We start from the raw sequence: 22,477 nt of genomic DNA, 5'->3' as shown, positions 1-22,477 counted from the left end.
TTATATGGAGATATTATTTTTTCCAGGTTTCTAGTTCGAGCAGTTACATCTGCAGGATATAATAATTAAATTAGTTATTACAATTTATTGAATCGATATAAAATAATCATTGTAAAAGTCAAATTATTACAAAATGGTAACTAAATTTAGGGTAAATTACATGTTTAGTACCTAAATTATTAATTTTGATCTATTTTAGTATTTAAACTTTTAATTTTTTTCAAAGTCATATCTAAATTTTGGTTCTTATTTAGTATCCCGTTTAAAATTTAATGTTAAATTTTGAAAAAAATCATAATAAAAGTTTAGATACTAAAATAGATCAAAACTGACAGTTTATGTACTAAACGATTTAAGTTTTTAACGGAATATACTAAAATTAAACAAAAACTAAATATTAGATATGATTTTTCAAAAAATTAAAAGATTAGGAATTAAAATAGACAAAAAATGATAGTTTAGGTAATAAATACGTAATTTACCCTTGAATTTATCAAAATATTTAATTATAATATTACGATGATTATTTTATAATAATTTTCGATAAATTAATGATCATTTTATAATATTTAAAAATTTACCGACTAAAAAGATCATCTATAACATGGTTTAATAACTTATAATGTACTTTATCCAACCAAAAAAAATCAAAATTTATTAAAATAACGATTGTTTTTATAATATTATGTCTTTCGATAATTTTATATATTTTCATAATTTAAATGGCCTAAAGCCTTAAACTATAATCTTAGATATTTTTCAAATAAAATCGATCAATTTAATTTATCTAATTGATTAGTGGGTAAAGTACAAGAAGAGTCCCTCGACTATAGGGTACTATTTTATTAAGTCCCTAAACTATTAAAAATTACAAAATGATCCTCCGAGTATAGAGTGTTGTTTTGTTGAGTCTCTCGACTATTAAAAGTTACAAAATAACACCCAACTATTTATTGTGTTCAAACTTGTAATTTTTTCGTTAAATTTTGATGGTATTCTAAGTTAAATGTAAACTTGCTAATTTTGATATGATAAAATATGATCCCAAAATTTAAAACGACTATCACATCTCAGTCATCATGTTAACATCCAGCTTAAACAATTGCTAATTTTTTAACAGAAAAGGACGAGTTTGGAACGTAATGAATAGTCGGGTGACCATTTTGTAACTTTTAATAGTTGAGGGACTTGACAAAGAAACACTCTATAGTCAGATGATCATTTTATAACTTTTAATAATCGGGTGACCTAATAAAATACTACCCTATAATCGAACCATTTGTATACTTTGACTCGAAATTAATATAATTAAATCTAAAATTTAAACTACAATCACTTTTAAAACAATAATAATCATAAAAAAAAGGTTTGCAACTATTATGTAGCTCGCATGAAAAATAGCCTCACGTCTTATGATAATGAGGATTTTGACATATATCATTCGGGTGTATACATATATATATATGACTACATAGCTTGCACGTGATTATAAACAACTGCACCATATAAAAAGGGTAAATTACGTATTCAGTATATAAACTATCAATTTTGATAAATTTCAGTACTTAAATTTTTAATTTTTAATTTTTAAAATATACTTAAAGTTTAGTTTTGTTTCATTTTAATACCCTTGTTCTAAACTTAATTAGGTACTAAAACGGATCAAAACCGATAGTTTAGGTACTAAAATATACAAAAAAAATAATAGTTTAGGTACTAAAACATACAAAAATAATAATAGTTTAGGTACTAAATGTATAGTAGTTTACCCTACTATATAATTTTTTTTGATTAATTTGGAGCAAGTAGAAGGCAATATATGTTCAAAGATAATTATCAATCTTTCGACATTGAACGCTCACATCCTTGACATTTATGGTGCTCGAACTCGAATCGAAAAAAATAACAATAATTCTTTTACTTTATCAAGGAGGTCACTTTATTAGTGTGAAATCCACTATTATAACAAAAAATATATTTGTGTAGTAAAAAAATAATTGGATAGTAGAAACAAAGAATGGTGGTTTTGATGACGAAGGAAACGGTTTGGGCATTTAGAAAGTATGATTTAGGGTTTTGGAATTGGTTATATTTTTCATAAAAATCCAATTCAAATGTTAAATTAGAGAAAAATAAATTAGAATTTTTTTTCTTTTAAAAGTTGGGTTGAAATTTATGGAAGGTATTACATAAATGTAGGAATGTGCAAAAAGATCCGATACGGTGATCTGGTGATTCAATTTGAAAATTTGATCTGATTTTGATTTTCGGATAATTAGAATCAGATATCCGATTTTTTTTGAATAATCAGGTCGAATATGGATCAGATAGAATTCACTTTCGGATTATCCAAAAATAATTGGGCCTTTAAATTTTAGATACATTTAGTTTAATAAATGAGTAACCTTCTAACTCATTAAAGCTCTAACTCAATAAAAATTAGACTATTTTGTGTTTGTATTAATCATATATATAGTAGAAGTATCGAATAAATAACATTAAATCATAAAATTTAAAATTTTAAAATTATTTTTTGTCAAATTAAATTTTATATTCGAATTCAGATATTCGTTTCGAAAAATCGAAAATCTAAAAATTAATATATCCGATTTTTTCATATCAGATATGGGTCACTATTTTAAGTATTCGAAATTTTTGAATATCCAAAATTTTAAATCGGATCGGATTGGATCCGATATCCGATTTTACACACCCCTATATAGATTTATTACAAGTACAATTTTTTCAATTTAGTTTGTTTTATTTACACACGTTGAGATTTAAAATCATGATTTTGCACGAATCAAACGATCTCAATAGTTAAGAGATTTATTGTTATTTGATTCGACCACCGTAATGTTAGAGATATAAACGTTTAACGTGAAATATTATTATTGGACCTCTAGAGTTAAACACGTGGCTTTGTACGTTAGTGGAGGATTAAGTGTCATTCATTAGGTGGGGGATTAAACAAGCACAAATTTATTATTTCAACCAACTTTATCATGGTTTTCCATATTTTTCAACTAACCAATAACTCACACATTACCTAGAAAGAGAATGTCTATAAATGTTGGAGTTAGATATATTAATTAGACCGTTTGATTTGTTTTCAAATCGGGTCGAATTTTGATCGGGTCAATTTAAATTTTCTTCTTCGTATTTTAAAGGTTTTGTTTTGGTTAATCTGGATCGATTTGGGACAACACTAACTTTAATGAGTGAGTCTCCTAACAGATTTTTACATTTATAATGACTCAAACTCGAGACTCATTTAAACGAAATCAAGTTTCTTATCACTTGAACCAATCCGTTAATCAAATGTTTTATTATTCTCTTGCAAAAGGAAGCTTCAAAAGCATGACCAATGGACAAAAGCAAACAATACAACTAACCTTTACCTAATGCATCAAAGTGATTATCTATTTTAGTAAAGTAAACGAGGAGCAAATAACAGCAAAAATATGTAATAATCAACACTTACCAATTAAAATAAAAAAAATTCGAATAAAAGAATATATAAACGAATCTGATTACATTGATAAATGAATCACAACAGCAGATCCGACTTCTAAAATTACCCCAATAAATTATAAATCATAACAGAGCGACGTGGAAAAATTACCGAGAAAAGCAAATCGCGTATTGAAATGCAATCTGACGATTCAGAGTAAGAAATATCAATAGGATAAAAAATAAATATTTTATTGATCAATCGAGATGACGTTGAATGTGTATTATTTAAATTACTTACATAGATACATATTACAAATTCAATAAATGTATTCGATTACAAATTATTTTTATACAAACTAAATTACCCAAAGCCTAGAATATTAATTATTATTTTTAAAAATTTCGAATTTAAGCACCAACAATTTCTCGAGGTTAATCTTAAAGACATGAACCTTGTTTGTCTTGCATATTCATACATGTTTCATATGAAGTTTTGATTTTAAATTTTAAATTATTTATAAATAAAAATAAGCTTTGATATTTATTTTTAAAAATTACTTCTCCTTTGTTTTCGTCTCTTTGTTCTTGCTTTTTCCCGGGGTAAAGACAAATCAAACCCATGCACAGTTATCGATTTTCCTCCATTTTCTCTCTCTATCGAACGAAGTTTGAAAACTTGAAGCAATCAACCCCACGTTTCCCCTCAATTTTAGGGTTTCTCTTTTTTCATTCTTTTGGGATTCTTTTACTGATTCCTTTCTTTTGCCCTTCCCGGGTAACTTGATCACAGTCTGATCCCTGTTTTCTCTCAAGGAAGAAATCTTTTTTCTTTTCTTTTTTTGCCTTGAATCAAAAGAAAGCATCGCCTCACTGTGTTTGCTTCTTTTCCCCATCCTTGATTTAGAATATCACTGTTTCTCTTTTGCTTGTTCTGGGGTTTATTCTCGCCTTTCCCTTTTTTCTCAGAAGCCCCACGCTCTTTGCTTTTGCATTGTCATTTATAAATTTATAAAAATTACTTCTTTTGCTGTTGATTTCCCTAGGGTTTATTTTGTTTTGTTTCCCTTTGTTCATTGTTTTCCATTTCTCGTCTCTTTAAAGCATGCTTCTAATCAGATTTTCTCTTAAAATACCCATAATGTTAGCTTTAACAAAAACCCATTTCTCCACTTGCCCTACGGTTTGAATCCTTCTACTGCTTCCATTGAATTCAAATTCAGTTTCTTTTAGGCCTTTTATCGAACATTTAAGCTGCACTTTTTGTGTGTGTGTGTGTGTGTAATTTTGATTTGAAATCATGGGATGTGTTCTTGGAAAGTGTTGTTCTAGATATCCATCATCATCAGATGGTGATTCAGGTCACCGTAAAGAAAAGAAACCTTACAAATGCAAACACATTCTCACAGAAAGGTCATTGGAGTTGATTCCTGTTCCATCTCACAAATTTACTTTGCAGTGCTCAGCCTTAACACAGCATGGATACTACCCAGACACAGTGGAGAGGGAAAACCAAGATAGCTTCTGCATCAAAACAAAAATTCAAGGTGACCCAAATGTTCATTTCTTTGGTGTCTTTGATGGACATGGTCAATATGGTGCTCAATGTTCCAAATTTGTTAAGGATAGGCTTATAGAGATGCTATCTAGTGACTCCTCACTGTTGAATGATCCTTTGAAAGCTTATAATTCAGCATTTTTAGCTACCAATTCTGAGTTACATGATAGTGAGATTGATGATACTATGAGTGGTACCACAGCAATAACTGTGCTTGTTGTTGGGAATACACTTTATGTTGCTAATGTGGGGGATTCGAGAGCTGTGGTCGCTGTTAAGGATGGGGATCAAGTTTTGGCTGAGGATTTATCCGAGGATCAAACACCATTTAGGAAAGATGAGTATGAAAGGGTGAAGCTTTGCGGTGCCAGGGTCTTGAGTGTTGATCAAGTGGAAGGCCTTAAAGACCCGAATGTTCAAAATTGGGGCGATGAAGAAAGCCAAGGCGGTGATCCTCCAAGGTTGTGGGTTCCTAATGGGATGTATCCTGGGACTGCATTTACTAGGAGCGTAGGCGATAGTACAGCGGAGACGATTGGTGTGATTTCTGTACCCGAGATTAAAGTTGTTAAGCTCACACCTAATCATCTATTCTTTGTTGTTGCAAGTGATGGAGTTTTTGAGTTTCTCCCAAGTCAAACTGTTGTCAACATGGTATGATTCATACAATTATCAATTATGTTTCTGTCTTGTTTATGATACTTTGTGTTTCCATCCTTAATATATTGACATTAAAAGGGTTGTTCATTTGCATTTTGATTGCATGCAACTGATGAAGTGTCTTTACATTAGATTTAAATGCTTGTTTCTTGCAAACCGATGCTTGCAAACTTGTTTATATCGTCAAGACTCAAAAATGGTAGCACAAAAGAGTTTTCCAATGCCTTTTGCTTTTTGCACCGTTTGTGAACTTTTAAACTATTGATGTCTTGACAGTTTTCACCAATTATCATGTTACGTGTCTTCGAAGATATTTGAGTCATTTGAGATGTCCTTAACAATTTTTTTCCTTCACATAGGCAGCGGCATACACGGATCCCAGGGATGCATGTGCTGCAATTGCTGGAGAATCCTACAAACTTTGGTTGGATAATGAAAATCGGACCGATGATATTACAATAATCATTGTACAGATTAAAGGATTGTCAAATGTATGCACTATTTAAATTTTCCTCTTGCTGTTCAAATTCTCCAAATGTATAAAAATACAAGCTTTTTCCTGGTGCTGGTGTATTCTTTCATTGAAGTAATTGAAATATGAACTTTTAGATCACCAAGTTCGTTTTGCACTTAATTCGACTTGATTCAGGAAAAAGAGAAAAAAATGTGAATTCAAATCACTTGTCATTAATTGCATTGTGATTAACCAACTTTTTTGATTTCTTGCAGTCGGGTGCTGGTGCCACAGATAGCGGAGTGGATTGCAGGCCAATGGTTATGAGGTCGGTAAAGGGAAGTCTCAATATGTGCAGTGTCTCGGAGTCGGAAACATATGGTTCAGTAAGAAGTGATTTTTCAGATACACAGCAGTCTTTCCAACAGAGTGTTTCGATGAATCGAAGTGCTGCGATTGTTGTTCCATCGCCGATGCGGCAGAGGCCTTTACAATTAGATGTGGGGTAGACGAAAGGAAAGAGAGAAGTTACTTTCTTGGTGCAAGACTCTCATGGTGAATGATCTGAAGGCCCCATGACATCTTGCTGGTTTTGCTGATTACACTGTATTTTCCAAGCAAACGTGTGCTCTTGGCGGTGATCTTGCACCTAGTAATCCGGACATGTGTAGAAAAGAAACTGTTTTCTCGAGATCAAAGTTATGTTATAGCAAGGTAAGGGCTGATGTTCGCAAGATGAACGGGGGGATCCAGAAATATGCCACTTCCATGTTAATCCGCTTCCGAGGGAGAACTACTCTATTTTGTTGCGTCTAAAGCTCAGTTGTTTCCAGCACTGCTGGGATGATGTGAGACTGAGACCTTGATTGTTAACTGCCCTACATGAATTCTGTATATTTCACGTGAGATGTGTTAACTGTAGTACTTTTATGATACATAAGCTGCATAATGACAAATTAACTGGCTTTATGATCTATTATGATCTATGTTCTGTTGTAGTAATTATTGAAATTTGAACCAAAATGATCGATCAATATCGATATGATATCTGACCAACCATAGTTACCGAAGGAGCTCATACGAGGATCTTATCGATTACAAGTGTTATAGAGAGAGCATACGGTGGCCAATAGAGGCAAACCCTTGTTAATTTCTCATCATGCAAAATAAACATTAAAAGAAATATAACATTACAAAACCAGCTCAAATTTAATGTTATGTAAGTTACAAAAGGGAACCGTATATCAGAAGTATATTGATAGCTTCTCACTTATACTATTCTGTACTATGTTACATTTCTCCAACAACTGGCTTAATCTATCCGTTTTGGTAACTGCAACTGTCGTTTTACCGTTAATATCATTTGCTTTACTTGTATCTACAATTGCCAATCCATGCTTCTTTGAAGAATCATTGTCTTCATCCAATGATTTCTGGGAGATGCTTGTTGTAGCCGCCTCTTGAACTACAGTATGGAAGGTTGTCTCTGCTCGAGAAGGTTCAGGATCGAAACTAATCCTTCGAGACTTGAGGGGACTATAACCGACTTCAAGTATTTCATCTAGAGATGGATGACTCAAACAATGAGGTGAAGTTTCAACTTCAAGCCGCAACTTAATCGAGTCTCCCGACATTGGGGGGACATGATGAGTCTGCAATACATAAGAAAAGGAGCATGCCTCAGTTGATAAACTCAAAAGTCGCCAGTTGAAAATCCGTCGGAAGATTGTGATCCAGTTTGGCACAAGATAGTAGCTCAAGTTGCGCAGCTCAAGCCGTGTGTTTCTTTGCAACATCACGGATGTCTCTTTTGTAGCTAGTTGAATCCCCATCATCTTTGTCGATTGTGTTAGGTATTCGGTCAAGCAGTTTTCAAGTAGTGAAACGTGGTTATGAATATCCTTTCCCATCTTGGAACCACTTTGCAACAATGAGATAACATCAGGAAAACGAGGAAGTTGACAATCTTTCAACGCACATTCAAGTGGCGCAGTTTTTTCTGTCGAGCTCCACCCCACACTCGGCAAGAATAACTTCACAGCTAAAAGTTCGTCACTAAAATCTTTCAGCGACATAATCTCAGGACAAGGCCAATTGGTAGGATTTGCTTTAATAGCAGAAGCAAGTTCTTGCGAGGACCAATCCAATGCTTCATTGAAGACTGAGATGCAGTGATTCGGACCTACTTCATAATCACTCATCTTATCCAGTTCCTCCAAAACCGGACTCAAATGGGACATTACAAAGTCGCCTGTCTTTACACCGTTAATAACAGGTTGGAGAGGTGATTCATTGGCTAGCCACTTCAACCCTTCCCTCAACTTTTTATCACTGAGAAACCCATTCGAGCTTTCTGAATATTGCTTACCAACAAGGAAAACAACCGAAAAGCCACATACTCGTGATTTGTCAATGTTATGCAGCCCCAATTCATTAACTATAACTGAGAAAGGATCAGAATCTTCGACATTATAAGAACCACTTAAGACTAGAAGCGGTAAGCATGAACCAGGAGGAACTAAATTCAGAAGATTATGAAGTTGGGCCTTTTGGAGCTCCCATGGAATATTATAAGATACGACGAACAATACTGCACTTGCGCCAGATGTGGCCTCGTATAGATTAACACAACTTGCATCCTTCACAACACTAAGGCAGCATGTAAGATCAGTACCAGATAAGCTAGGAACCCATTTCTTCCATATTGACACACCAGTAGATGTTATGGCTAAATCATCACCGTTACCATCTTCTGAAGAAGGCATAATCTTAGAGAACAACCACGGGCCTGCTGCCAATTGGCCAACCTGGTTTTTTTGCCCCAGTTGATCTCCTTGTTTGCTCTCGGGAGAACATAATATAATTTTCCAGCATAGGCATTTAGCATCCGGATTTCTTTGACCCAATATGCCCGATACTACATCAGAAACATTCAACCTCGACCATGAGCTTTCATATTTTTCGTATCTCTCCCTCATGACATGATCAAAGTCAAGCTCACCAAATGTGTTCCATTGCTACAAAGGATAAAAAAATAGAATAAGAATAAACACAATGAAATAACAGAAACTAATGCAATATGTGCCCATACAATCATAGAAATATGTAACGAAAATGAATAAAATATCAGTCACAAGTAACGAACCGAAAACTATCAGTTTCAGGAGGAAGAGGGGCAGTAACTCAATGTAAACGTCTCAAATAAGAAATTGGAACTAGAATTACTTGTACATAAAACAATAAGCAAAACATAGAACGAATTACAGAGTCTGAAAATTGCGGTAGAATAAGAAAAAAAATCTTACATTGTTATTCTGCCGAAGTGGTATACCCAGTGGTAATGAACTTAATGCAGCTTCAGCTGCTAATTGCCTTTGTTCACGTAACAACCTTTGTTTTGCAGCACGTCGACTCCACAACCTGAAAGGAAAGATAAGTTAAGAATATCACACAATGTGTAAGCTAAAACCAGATTGGCAATCTAACAGACCTCAGGATCAACTTGAGTTTTGCTTCGGCAACTTCCTTATGTTGAATATTCGCTACTATTTTCTGATTTTCGAGTTCTTGATGACTATCCCGAGGTTTATCTCCTAAACCATCTACTGCCATTCCTTGAGGTTCTGAATTTCCCAAAGCATAGTTGTATTTGACACTTGGCCTCTCCGACTGAGATTTTAAGTCGGTAATAGCCATAGTTTGAGGTATTGAGTTGTCTGTAAATTTGCCACTAGGGGATCTCACTGGCAGAGATTTTACATTATCAGCCATACTTCGAGGTACGGAGTTTTCTGCAGGGAGATCAAATCTACCACTAGGCAATCTCTCAGGCTGAGATGCCTGTGAAAAAAATAGTGGCACTTGTTTCATGCCAGAAACATTTGTTCCGTCTCCTGATATGGTGAAAAGAGTATCATTGTTGGCTTTCTCCATAACTCCAACTTTAGCTGGAGGTGACCTAGGGGAACTACGATCCAAAGAGAAATTAAATGGTTTGTAGGAACCAGAGTGGATATGACCCTCTTGGAGCTGTTGTAACCCTTTTGATGTCTTGGTAGCAGAATGCAATTGCAAACTAGACTTTGGAGAAGGAACAACTTTAGAGTCGGACATTTCTTCATCGACTGCTAAAACGGAACTTTTCCTTTTAGGAGGTGTGGCCTTTGCTCTTTGTGTATATGCTTTACCCAGTTGACTCTCTTTTGACGTTACTATGGGCAAGGGAGTCACTTCATGAGGAGCTACAACATCTCCAGCTATTGTTCTAGATCGTCTTCGAAGAACCAGTCTTGAACGCCTGGTAGGATAGTCGTTTTCAGCATTAAGAAATGAACCATCCTTCACCATATATGGCTCTTCAAATTCCCTTATTGAAAAACCATAATAGTCTAAAATGCTTTCAATGTCCTCTTCCTAAATCCAAAGTCAAAAAGTGGCATAAGATAATAAGGAACTCAACATGATTATGAAAATAAAATGTAGTTTCTGTTTTATGGATATTACCTCGATCCCAAGCCACTTGGCAACATGGGTAACAGGGAGGCCTTGGTTGTTCTGAAGACTAGAGTGTAGAGAAGCAAAAGCCTGGGTCCGTAACTGATCAAAGCACCATAATTCGAACCCCAATGAACATAGAAAAGAAAAGAAAAAAACCCAAGAATTATGCAGTACATAAGAGTAAATGTCATAATTTATAGATGACTTGTGACATAATGCCCTTCCATGAATGGCACAATTTAGTCGGACTCAAATATAGCATAAATGTATTATCACAGGAAATGTTTTTGCTCCTGCAGGCACGATTGTCCAGAACACCATCTCTGGAGCCAAGCAGCAAACAAAAGAAATGGTACAAATATGAAAATAGCATAGAATGCATGCAAATACAAAGAAGTTGAGAGTTTTATGTTGAAATGGGAGATACCTTTGCAAAATGAGCATGCATCAAACATGCTTGAAGGTAGCTTGCCTTCCTTGCAAGTCTGAAGAAGGCAACAAAATTACCCGTTCTGCAAGCCCTGGAAGTGCGAAGAGTTTAAATGGTTAGACCAAGTTCAACACCCCAGTGGCAATAAAAGTTTTAATTGAAGTAACAACCTAGCTACATTACGAGCAAATAGCACTTCTGGTGTTTGTCGTATCTCTGGAGTCATCTTAGCAAGGTCCAGTGAGAGCTCCGCAGGCTCTACCTAATAGAGAGTAATTATTTTCAAAGAAAAGTTAACAAAGATTGTATAATCAATTTATCATTTGTGTTGACTTACTTTATACCCCGGATGCTTGTCAAGTTTGAGAAGTGCATAATAACCCCTAAACTCCTTTTCTGTTGGAACATTTATTCCTTTCTTCCTGTGATCGTCATACATTTGGAATAGCTCAACTGATGTTTTGTTCATCTGCTCAATATTTAGATGTGCATCGAATCCCTCAGAGAAGCCCTCTCCTTTGGTGTATTCACATAATTCATGCATGGCAATTATGTGAAGTCTTATCTGACAAACACGGCAATCAGCACCACTCGTTAATCTTGAGAGCACATTTAGATATTTGTCTCCAAATTCAACAAATTACAGCTTATGCTTTAGGTATGATGGTAAACAATGGCAAACAAAAATGTATGCAATACCATAAAACAGCCATGTTTATCAGTTCATCATTCTAATATAAATGCCACATAGTTCAAGGAATCCAAAAGGAAGAAGCTTAGGCGGCGGCAGTGTCATGTTACAAGTGAATAACACATATAGTGTCAGAAATGTTTCTCACAACAGCTAACAGCTAGAATTCAGAAAATAAAAAGATTTGAAGCCCTAACAGGAACAACTATAATGTGCACCTTGTCAACAATTTATGTAAATATAAGTCACAAGCATATTGTAAATAAGACACTTTCCATCTAATCATGAAAATGAAATGAGCTTTTTCTGATGATACTTTGTTGGGTTGATTTTTACTCAACATGCATAATCATTCAAGAATCACCACGAAAAAGATCTGGTTGCAAGGGCATACCATTTGCTCTAGCATAGTGATAGCCCCTTTGTCGAAGATGTGCTGCATCCTCAAGTCCATCCGAATTGCTCTCATCCTATCCCAGAGAAAGTTATATATTCCAAGAAACCGGTCATCATACGGCTGATCCAGCAAATCAAGTAGATAGTCTATCGTCTTTTGCAGGACTGGCATGGGCCGTATCAAACTTGCTTCTCTCTCAGCTGTTCTAGTATACTGTATAGTAAATGAGAGCATATTAATTATTCTCTATCACACAAATTACAGAGACAAGTAGTTTCTTTTCATGTTACCTTCTTAACAGCGAGGTATTCACTTGTTTGGTTTCTATCACCATCCAAGCGTTCGTACTGGTCAAGATCACCTTTTCTTTCTCTTTCTGCCCTTTCGGACTCTGAAAATTGAAACATGTGGATCACATCAACATGTAAACTGTTGTCCTTTAGACAGCTATTTTACATGTAATAAGATAACCGCTTCCCCGAGACACAAGAAATCAGATAAAACTGAAGACCGAAGGAGAAGAACAATATAAAGTGACTTTCGTTGTTTCAAGAAATAGTAGTTTTTTCTATAAAAAAAACAGTAGTTTCGACATCAACATCCCCATTAATATCTATCTCGAAGTATTATTTCGAATATCCCTGATAATTGCTTGCTCCAAGGTTTCGAGAGTCTAGGAACATACCCGGACACATATCCGGACATAACCCAACAATGACTCTGGATGCTTCTGTGCCGTCAAAATCAGATAAAACAGTGTCATTCAAGAACTCCCTTGATGAATCCATAGACTGTTCCCCAACATGTTTATTTTTCTCTTCCACATTGTGCTGAAATCTAGTTGTAGACAATCTTTGATTTGCAAAATGCGGAGGATTCATCCGATCAGGTTCACTCAATTCAGTTTTAAAACGAGCTAATCGCTTTGCTTTAGCCTGCAATTCTCTGCAATAACGAAGAACATTGGAACTAATAATAAATTTTTTGTTTTTGATAAAATTAGGAGGCCTCGTTAAAAACCTCCCTCATAGTAGACCCTTTCCCGAAAGAAAGAACCAACCAACGGAAGGAGGAAAAGAGTACCTCAATTTATTAATAGAACCAACCATTGGAACTAATAATAAATGCAATATACAATAACTGGTTTTACTGGATATTAGAACTTACCGCTCAGTATCATCTTCAATAGGAGCGGAGTTATCCTGAAGAACTTCATCACGGTAAATTGAAGGAGACCGTGTTCTTTTAGAAACTGAAAGGCCGATGTTTCGCACTTCAGTAGGAGTGGAGTTATCTTGAAGAAATTCATCATCATAAATTAAAGGAGGAGACCTTGTTCTTTTAGAAACTGAAGGCCCAATGTTTTGCACTTCAGTAGGAGTGGAGTTATCCTGAAGAAATTCATCATCGTAAATTGGAGGAGACCTCGTTCTTTTAGAAACTGAAGGCGCAATGTTTTGCACTTCAATAGGAGTGGAGTTATCCTGAAGAAATTCATCACCGTAAATTAAAGTAGACCTTGTTCTATTAGAAACTGGAGGCACTGCAAGATAAGGATCATTTCCCGCAGAAGGCAAGGATCTCGGACGGGCTGGTACGTTAGAGCTAGGAGAAGTTGTCTTGGTACCTAACCTAGGAGGAGATCCCATTGGCCTGCAAGAGTAAATAACCAAATTAAGGGAAAGGAAAAGAAGAAAGCACAAAGAGAAATGGGTTAGCGCAGCAAGACAGTAAAACAAATTTGTATGCATGAGCACATGATCTCTTGATTTCCCAACAAATTATAGTCAACACTACCATACAATATTGACTGGATTGACTTCCAAGAACCATTTGCCTTTTTAAGATTATGGCTTTCAAACACATAAGATGGCCAAAAAGTGCATTTATGCATAGGCTAATATTGCTTACTCGCCTTTTAGAGCCATTGTGAAAAAACATGGGATGCTCCTGAGAAAATTTGTCATCAAATCTGTAGTCAGGGGAACCTAAATGAGGTGAGACCACAGACCGGTCTTGACGAGTTGGGAAATCGGGATAGGTGGCTGGCAATATGACTGGATTGTGCGGCATTTGGGGACGAAAAGAAGGCCTGCAAGAAAATTAAAACATCTGTCAGAACTCGTTACTTTCAAGGTATTCCGCAAGTGAGACAACATACATAACATATCCTGACAAATACATTGCCTGCATAAAAGTCTCAACCATACCAAGAAATCATCTTCAATGAAAATCCCAAGATCATGACTGAACATAAATACTAGAGAGAGTTAAAGGAGTTGATTTATCCAAATCCATGGCTTGAATGAAAGACAAAATGATCAGTCCGGATATTTAATAAGATAATTTCCACATTCAAACTGCAAGTCTTAAGATCGGTTAAAGATAGATCATAGATGACAATTTCAAGCAGCTTCTTGGTAGACGGCCATTTATAAGCAAGAAGCACACATAAAACAACTAAAAATAATGGAAATCATCATGAAAAGCTTCGTGTGGGACTGGAAAAGGGAAAAACCAAGTTAAGATGTCACAAAATTGCACCAATTCAGGTCCAATATCCAGAAGGAAGAAAAACTATACTATCTCACGCAAGTAGCTGAAAAATGGAAGTGTGAACATGCCTTTGAAGGATCGTCTGAGTGGAGTTTCTTGGTATAGTGTCATCTGAAGATACCCTTGGTGGTGTCTTTGGCTCTTGAAATCTAACCTTGGCAGTAAAGTTAGTTTCTGAATTTTGCGGAGCAGTAAATGATGCGGTGACAACTGGCCTGGGACGAATTTGAGCATCATAATCTTTTAAGGAAATTTTTCCATCATCCCATCTGGGATATGATTCAACAGGCCTGGAAGAGAACAATAACCATCAAATCAGTATTTTGGAACAAAATAAGTTCTGCTATATCATAGTAAAAAAAATTGCAACACATATTACAGTACAAAATACATCCATCTTTCAACTCCAGAATCAATTCTCAACAGAAAAAAAGAAGTTATTTATGGATTGTAGAACTTATACATGAACTATTTCACATGTTAACATAAGCGATGCCATATCACAAGCAACAAAAGAAAGCAATTCAAACAATGAGAAGCAAACTTCAGCAAACTAAAATAACTACATCCAAATAAGATACAAATAGCATAAGGTCTTACCTCTGGACACCACCATATTGATAAGGTCTCACAGAAGGACCAGAATACTCAAGAGTCGACGACGGTGACCGTACTCTGTCTACAGCTTCATTTACTCTACAACAAGAACAAAAACAATCCCAAAGTATAGTTGGAAAATGGAAGCCTTAATATAAATTCAAACCCTAATAAAAAAACACTATAAAGTTCCATATTTTTCCCACATTCTTCAATCCGCCATTCGATGCAACCAATCTCCTAAACCCAAAACTTATAAAAACCATTAAAAAAGTACAAAAAATATAATTAACTTGAACTTCAAAAAACACTTGAAATCAAATTAAAGCCCTCAAAAGAACAAACTTTAAAGAAAAATACCTCGCGGGTCTGATCGGGGGAGCGGTGGAAGGAGGAGGAGGGCGTTGAAACTGAAAAGGGTTTGCAGATTTCGGGGCACTTGTTGGACCCGAATGTTTCCCAAACCCTGACATTGTTTTTTTTCCCACGTTTCTTCCTTGTTTCTTTGTGCACTTTTAAGGCGTATCGGGAGCTTTCAAAACATGGGTTTTGTTTGCTGATACGATAGAAGGGGTCTTTTCTTATCTGTTAACAATGGAGCTCAGTGATCTTGGGTTTTTTTTTTAATCTATAAAGGAAGGAGAAGAGCGAACTGGTAAATTAAGAAGAAGAAACCCAGATTCATCAACAAAAGTGTTGGCTTTTCAAAGCTTTAAAACCTTAAACGCTGCCGTTTTCTTCTATTGTATTTGAGCTTATGAGATATTCATACTGAGCCCATATCCATTAGTGGCCCAAAAAGCTCATACTTTTTAGGGAATAATTATTTAAATGGATAAACTAATTTTTAGTGCTTGAACTGACAACTTTTCTCAATATCATCCCTAATTTTTTTAATATAATGTTAAAATCTATGGTAAACTACGTATTTAGTACCAAAACTATCAGTTTTGATCTTTTTAATACCTAAATTTTCAATTTTTATGCTTAGTTTTCTTTTCATTTTAGTACCCATCGTTAAATTTTGGGGTACTAAGTAAAACAAAAACTAAAGTTTCTAATGACGAAGGTGCTAAAATGAAATAAAAACTAAACTTTATGTATGATTTTGAAAAAAATTAAAGTTTAGGTGTTAAAATAACTAAAACTGATAATTTAGATACTACACACGTAATTTACCATAATATTTGATAAAATAGTTACTGCATCCCTGTTTTGTAAGTATTTTAGCCCCAAACATTTTATTTTGGGTAAGATGCCCTCTGATTATATTGAAATCGTTAGTTAACTAATAATAAACTCTTGTTGATGACATAACAAGTGTTATGCGTTCAAAGTGATGATATGACATGTGACATGTTATTACTTATGTACATGTGGTATGTAACATGTTAATACTTACGTACACATAAGACTTATAATGTCAACGATAAGTGTTGACCGTTAGTAAACAAATTGTTTATTCCAATCAAAGATTATTTTACCTCAAAATAAAACGTTTGAGCTAAATTACTTCAAAAAAAAAAAAGGACTCAAATTAATTATTTGATGGTATATTAGAGGTATTTTCTAACTTTATACATTCTATCAATAAATAATTTATTTTTTATTATTTTAATGTTGTGACACTTTAAAATTATTCTACGTATAATAATATCAAAATATCACATTAACAAAAGGATTAAAATAAAAAATTAAATACAAAGACTAATATGAAGTAAATAAATAAATTGATTAAATAAAAAATTCCAGAGATTAAAAATCATTTTATTCTCTATTTTAAGATTAAATACTTATTTAACTATTTTGAAGAATTTGATCCTTAATTCAGTACTTTATAAAAGGAACATAATAAAAATATTAAGGGAAAATTACACGTCTAATATCTGAACGATCAATTTTAATATGGTTTAATATCTAAACTTTCAATTTTTTCAAAATCATATCTAATGTTTAGTTTTTTTATTTCATTTAGTACCCATTCAAAATTTAACATTAAGTTTTGAAAAAAATTAAAAGGTTAGGTACTAAAATGGACCAAAATTGATAGTTTAGATACAAAGTGTGTTAAATTTTTAACGGTAGAGTACTAAAATGAAACAAAAATAAAACGTTAGGTATGATTTTAAAAAAACTGAAATGTTAGGCACTAAAATGGATCAAAACTGATAGTTTAGGTACTAAATACGTAGTTTACCCGAAGCTGAATGTGAACCAAGGGATTAAATTATTCATTCAATAATCGATGGGATTAATTTGAGTCAGTTCATATAAAGGAGGTACCTAATAGGCATTTCCCCCTTTATTAGATGGCCGGCTAAAATGCTATGAATTTATCCCCTTTTCCCGAATTCCCGTCCACTTTCATTTTCTGGAAACAGAGTAAACAGCAAAAAGATAAATTCTTCGAAGTATCAGTCTAGATTCACGCTTGGGTTTTCACGTATATAAGTGGCGCAGTTAGAGACTCGAGCCTCGTAAACTGCCGCCGTTGAAGATGAGTGCATCATCGGGTTCTGTTCAGAAAACGGAGGAAGAATGGCGGGCGGTTCTTTTGCCGGAGCAGTTTCGGATTCTGCGTGAAAAAGGAACCGAGTAAGAAATCGATCCCATCATTCAATTTCATTACTACGAATCTTTGCGTTGTTTTGGAATCTGTATCTTTGATTTGTACCATCGATTGTGTTTTTGGGTTGACTTTGTCATAATATCAGGTTCGGATTGAAACTGTGAAATTTGTTGTTTGCTTTACGATTTCACCTGCATTGTAGCTGATATTTTATAGTTTTCTTGTTGTAGCCGATAGTTGTCTGTGAGTGTTCTTCCCTCTCTTTCGAGAGAAACCTGTGGCTGCCGGTTGCTAGTCGAACCCTGGTAATTGGCAGATAAACGAAAAAACCAGTGACACATAAGAAGAATTTCGCTATAGTCCACGACAAATTATAAGAAAATTGTATGTGAGAACCTCAGATCTTAGAATCCTAGTTACCTACTATATTGTGTCATGGTGCGTCGTGATTTGTTTCCTAAAAATAACTTTCGGATGCGGTTGCGGTGACGTGGTGACCTTGGATGCGGTTGCGGTGACGTGGTGACCTTGGATGCGGTTGCGGTGTGGTTGCGGTTGCGTTGCGACCGCAATTTAATACCGTTAGTGGTACAGACAAAATAGAATCCTAGATCCGAGTTTTCACATCCATCACTTTCCCATTTTTTCTTCCAATTTATATCTTTACCAATCGGGTTGCACGGTGAACTATTCAAGCCGAGCCAAAAAGAATTTGGGTCATACTTAACATATTGTATTCCCTAGACCAATCCTCAATGCGCCTAGCACCTTTAAAAACCGAGGTTTTGAGAGACAATTGCCTGTGCCAGCCGAGCACAAACATCTCCCGGATGAGTTGGAAGGTCCGTGAAGCTGCCAAGCTGATTGCTGATGGGCTTCAATTGGAAAAATGTTTCTATATGATCTAGAAGAAAGTTGGTTTCAGATTCATTTAATATTTGATACAATTGGATTACAATGCCCTCAGAAAATAAAAAGAGAGCTTATTACCAGTCTCTGTCGGATATATCTTTGTCATTGTCCTAAAGAAGGTTCATAAATCAGAGTGTGTATTAGAGTTTAACCCGTATATAAGTGTCCATGCTATCTTCAACCGATGAAGCACTTTTGGTAGGCAGGACGATAAAACCCAATGGTTTGAAGAAAATAGCACCTAAAAAGTTGGTGTGTATTTTGATGTTTAGCATCATGGGTCCTCATTGTAGTGGGAAAAGATATTACGATCCCGGCGACAGCCATGAATCCTCGTAGGTTACGTATTATAGTTTAACTAGAGATGCCGATTTTTACACCATTTTCAATCCACTCGACATCTTCATGGAGAAAACTGAGTTCCAATAGGTTGAAGTAGATACTACTATGCAGGTCGGTGTGGAGGTGTCTCTAGGGTACTTGTCTCAGACACCAGTAGTCATTGTTCAGAATGGTTACAAGGTCTTTGATTAATGACATATAGTTGTGCTTCTTATATTATTATGTTCTGGCCGGCTTCTGTTATCTTCTTCCATTTCATGAGTCTCCTCTTCCCGGGTCTGGTTTTGTAACATGAAATTCTGGAAATGCCTGAGTTCAAAATGCTGGAATTTACCCTTCAATACCATTAAACTTTTGATTTTGCTAAACATGGAACCTTCGAACTTTGCTTGTATTTACTTGCTCAAAGGTTCATATTCATCATCTACAGGTTGCGAGGAACCGGAGAGTATGACAAATTTTTCGAGGAAGGGGTGTACAATTGTGCCGGTTGTGGGACACCGCTTTACAAATCCACGACCAAATTCAACTCCGGCTGTGGTTGGCCTGCGTTCTACGAGGGTTTCCCTGGAGCCATAAACCGAACTGTGAATCTTTCTCGTTCTTGAATCCCCGTCTTTTTCCAGTTTCGTACTAGTGTTATTTGCCTTCGATCATATCATAAACATACAACCAATGTCTTTTGCAGCCCGATCCTGATGGGAGAAGAACCGAGATTACATGTGCAGCTTGTGGAGGGCACTTGGGTCATGTTTTCAAAGGGGAAGGGTTCTCGGTTCCGACCGATGAACGCCACTGTGTGAACAGCGTCTCGATCAACTTTGTTCCGGGTAACGCAGCTCCTTCGGTGTGAGGAAAAAGGAAAGTTGTTTCAGCAGGGAAAAAACCGAGTTGTACGATGTCAACAAATAAAAATAAAGCCCTCTTATGGTTATTTGAACCCTTTTGTATCAGATAACATGAAGATGTTATATGCTTATTTGCAGTGCTGTTCTTAGCTTTCATATTTTGAATCATATTTATTTATTTTTAAGTCGTAATTATAATTTTTATGTCTGCTAAATCAATTAATATAATATGTAAATGAAATTATAATATTATAAAATCAATATATTCGAATAATTATATTCATATTTAACATATATTTGTATCCTACTCCCATTCATACATCTTTGTAACACAGCATAAATCAACTGTCTCATAAATATACACACTGCATCATATTATGTAACCATTTATTCATCAATGGCCAAAGGAATCTAAGAGTTGTCCTCTTTGTCCGCCAGAATTGGAGGGTAGCCCATACCGTGTCGAGTGTACGGAAACACTATGAAAATGACGCCCGTAATCACTCCCAGGACCGGCGGCAAGACCATGACCAAAGCACTGTCGGCCGACTCCAAAGTCGGATACAAACACTTCACGGTGTTGGAATCCAACAGAGAAAAAGCTGTAAACACCATGGCCGAGAAAAATGCATGAACGAAGTCACCGACCCTCAGCCTGTATTTAAACGAGTCGATGGAATCCGAAATCGGCTGTGGCCAGAGGCCGGTAAACGTGGCTACACCGAAATGAACCGCGCCATGATTGTCTCTGTAACTATCCGTGAAGCAAGCGAAAACACAAAAAAAGACACAAAGGCCAATGAACACAAGGTCGAGGGCCTTGCGAATTATAATGTCGCACTGGCCGTTGCTGGTTAAAACAGGATTGACGAACTGAAACACGAAGACAGCTCCTGTCGGGAGGATCTTGAGAAGGTTCCCCCAACCGGCGAGTACTTTTCCCGGGACCGAAGAGGCGGCGGCAGTGCGGCCGGGTCTAGCCATTTTTATGAAAGCGAAACACTGCAAGTAGCATAAAAGTTTCTCTTGATACTTGGCAAAGATTGAGCATTGGTGTTTATAAAGAGAACTCTATGTAACAACTTTTCCCTAGTTCACGTTTTATAATTCGTGTATTCGTATCATATTTATATATTTTATCGTATATTTTTTTTATTAATCTAGGATGTTTACAAATGATAGTATCTGTTTTAAATGCTCTAAATTATTTGACAATTAACGCTTAAATACCATATGGTTACTAGTGCTCCAATTCGAAACCTCTAAAAATAACAATAATTCCTTTAATCACTCTTGATTATGTTATTATCGTATAAATTTAAATCAATTATATATAAGTAAATTATATTGATTTTTTTAAAGTAATTTCGATTTCATTCAAATACGGATAGCATCAACAATACATCTTATTTAATACAATCCAGTTCGTCCTAATAGAACCAAAACGGGTTGGTTCTCGTCAATGCTCATTTAACTAGTGAATGAGCAACCTTATTCGCCACGCGACATATATAACACCTTAGACTGTGTCTGTCTATCAAGAGCCTCGTAAACCTCTATGAGCAATAAACTAACTATCGAGTAATCATTCTGCTCTTGTCCAGACGGTTGATTACTTTAGATATTATAATTTAGGGTTCAAAGTTTATGATTAATAATTTAGATATTAATATTTAGAGTTCAAAATCATTCAAATAAATACATCGGTAAAATTTAACTATTACACATCCTCATGTATAATATAATTTTTCATTTTATATTTATATACATTATTTTATGATTATGATTTATATAAATTTATTTGTTAATATCTTTTATACCTATTTTATTATTTATAAACGAATATGTTTAAAGATCGTGATTGTTATTCCAAGTCCAACAATATCGTAGCGTAGAATGGTTTAAATAGAGATGCTTACACGTAAATTTAGTGTTGTAAAGCCTCATGCTTTCTCTAACCACGTAAAATGTGCGTGTCTTCATATATACATGCAATGTATATATATATATATATATATATATATATATATATATATATATATATATATATATATATATATATCACACGTACACACACATATATATATATAGTAAAAGGGTAACTTTTGTCCATGTAGTAGATTCGATTTATCATTTTCGTTCCTATAATATTTTTGTATTAATTTAATCATCGAAATTGTTCAATTGCATCAATATTTAAAGTATTTACTATCGTTTAGGGTTTTAAATTAGGGTTTAAAGTTTAGATGTTATGATATTATATTTAGGGTTTAAGGTTAAGAAATGCAATTAAATAACTTTGAGGGTTAAGCTAATAAGAAAATACGATAAGGACGAAAATGGTAATTTTGATCTACTTCAGGGACAGAAGTGACCTTTAAACTTATTTATATATATTATTATTATGAGTTAGATTATTTTAAGTGAAAAATATTTTATAAACCTTAAATCATGAATTGTACGTTAGGGCCAACATGAAATTATAATTTGTTTTGGATGTGTATTCATCGTAT

At 34.8% G+C, this 22,477-nt stretch overlaps 4 protein-coding genes across 5 annotated transcripts; 2 read left to right on the top strand and 2 right to left on the bottom strand.

The window, feature by feature from the left end:
* The first annotated feature begins 4,564 nt into the window (after window positions 1-4,564).
* On the top strand, window positions 4,565-6,640 carry LOC120213895 (probable protein phosphatase 2C 35). The gene is made up of 3 exons (XM_039211942.1): window positions 4,565-5,665; window positions 6,031-6,162; window positions 6,401-6,640. Exons 1-3 carry the CDS (start codon window positions 4,754-4,756, stop codon window positions 6,632-6,634), a joined length of 1,278 nt encoding a protein of 425 aa, XP_039067873.1. The 5' UTR covers window positions 4,565-4,753; the 3' UTR covers window positions 6,635-6,640.
* A 460-nt stretch (window positions 6,641-7,100) lies between these two features.
* Window positions 7,101-15,967, bottom strand: LOC120213893 (SAC3 family protein B-like). Of its 2 annotated transcripts, XM_039211940.1 has the most exons (16): window positions 15,654-15,967; window positions 15,297-15,392; window positions 14,765-14,986; window positions 14,056-14,232; window positions 13,308-13,793; window positions 12,826-13,085; window positions 12,431-12,531; window positions 12,138-12,353; window positions 11,390-11,617; window positions 11,223-11,314; window positions 11,050-11,143; window positions 10,629-10,721; window positions 9,616-10,538; window positions 9,431-9,545; window positions 7,350-9,142; window positions 7,101-7,133 (listed from the first exon to the last, which is right to left on the bottom strand). In XM_039211940.1, the coding sequence occupies exons 1-15, from the start codon at window positions 15,764-15,766 to the stop codon at window positions 7,370-7,372; spliced, it is 4,989 nt and encodes a 1,662-aa protein (XP_039067871.1). In that variant the 5' UTR covers window positions 15,767-15,967; the 3' UTR covers window positions 7,101-7,133; window positions 7,350-7,369. The 2 variants fall into 2 exon arrangements, with proteins under 2 accessions (XP_039067871.1, XP_039067870.1); XM_039211939.1 differs by lacking the exon at window positions 7,101-7,133 and having other exon boundaries at window positions 7,307-9,142.
* A 1,679-nt stretch (window positions 15,968-17,646) lies between these two features.
* LOC120213894 (peptide methionine sulfoxide reductase B5-like) lies at window positions 17,647-20,120 on the top strand. Its single transcript, XM_039211941.1, has 3 exons — window positions 17,647-17,888; window positions 19,547-19,703; window positions 19,805-20,120. The coding sequence occupies exons 1-3, from the start codon at window positions 17,791-17,793 to the stop codon at window positions 19,967-19,969; spliced, it is 420 nt and encodes a 139-aa protein (XP_039067872.1). The 5' UTR covers window positions 17,647-17,790; the 3' UTR covers window positions 19,970-20,120.
* A 235-nt stretch (window positions 20,121-20,355) lies between these two features.
* Window positions 20,356-20,948, bottom strand: LOC120213677 (protein DMP2-like). The gene has a single exon (XM_039211744.1). It carries the CDS (start codon window positions 20,946-20,948, stop codon window positions 20,376-20,378), a length of 573 nt encoding a protein of 190 aa, XP_039067675.1. The 3' UTR covers window positions 20,356-20,375.
* Between the last annotated feature and the right edge of the window lie 1,529 nt (window positions 20,949-22,477).

The sequence above is a fragment of the Hibiscus syriacus genome, unplaced genomic scaffold (assembly GCF_006381635.1).
Source record: "Hibiscus syriacus cultivar Baekdansim isolate YM2019G1 unplaced genomic scaffold, ASM638163v2 tig00110044_pilon, whole genome shotgun sequence".
Lineage (NCBI taxonomy): Eukaryota > Viridiplantae > Streptophyta > Magnoliopsida > Malvales > Malvaceae > Hibiscus > Hibiscus syriacus.
Note: the sequence above shows the minus strand (reverse complement) of the source record. Positions and strands in the feature narration are given on the sequence as shown.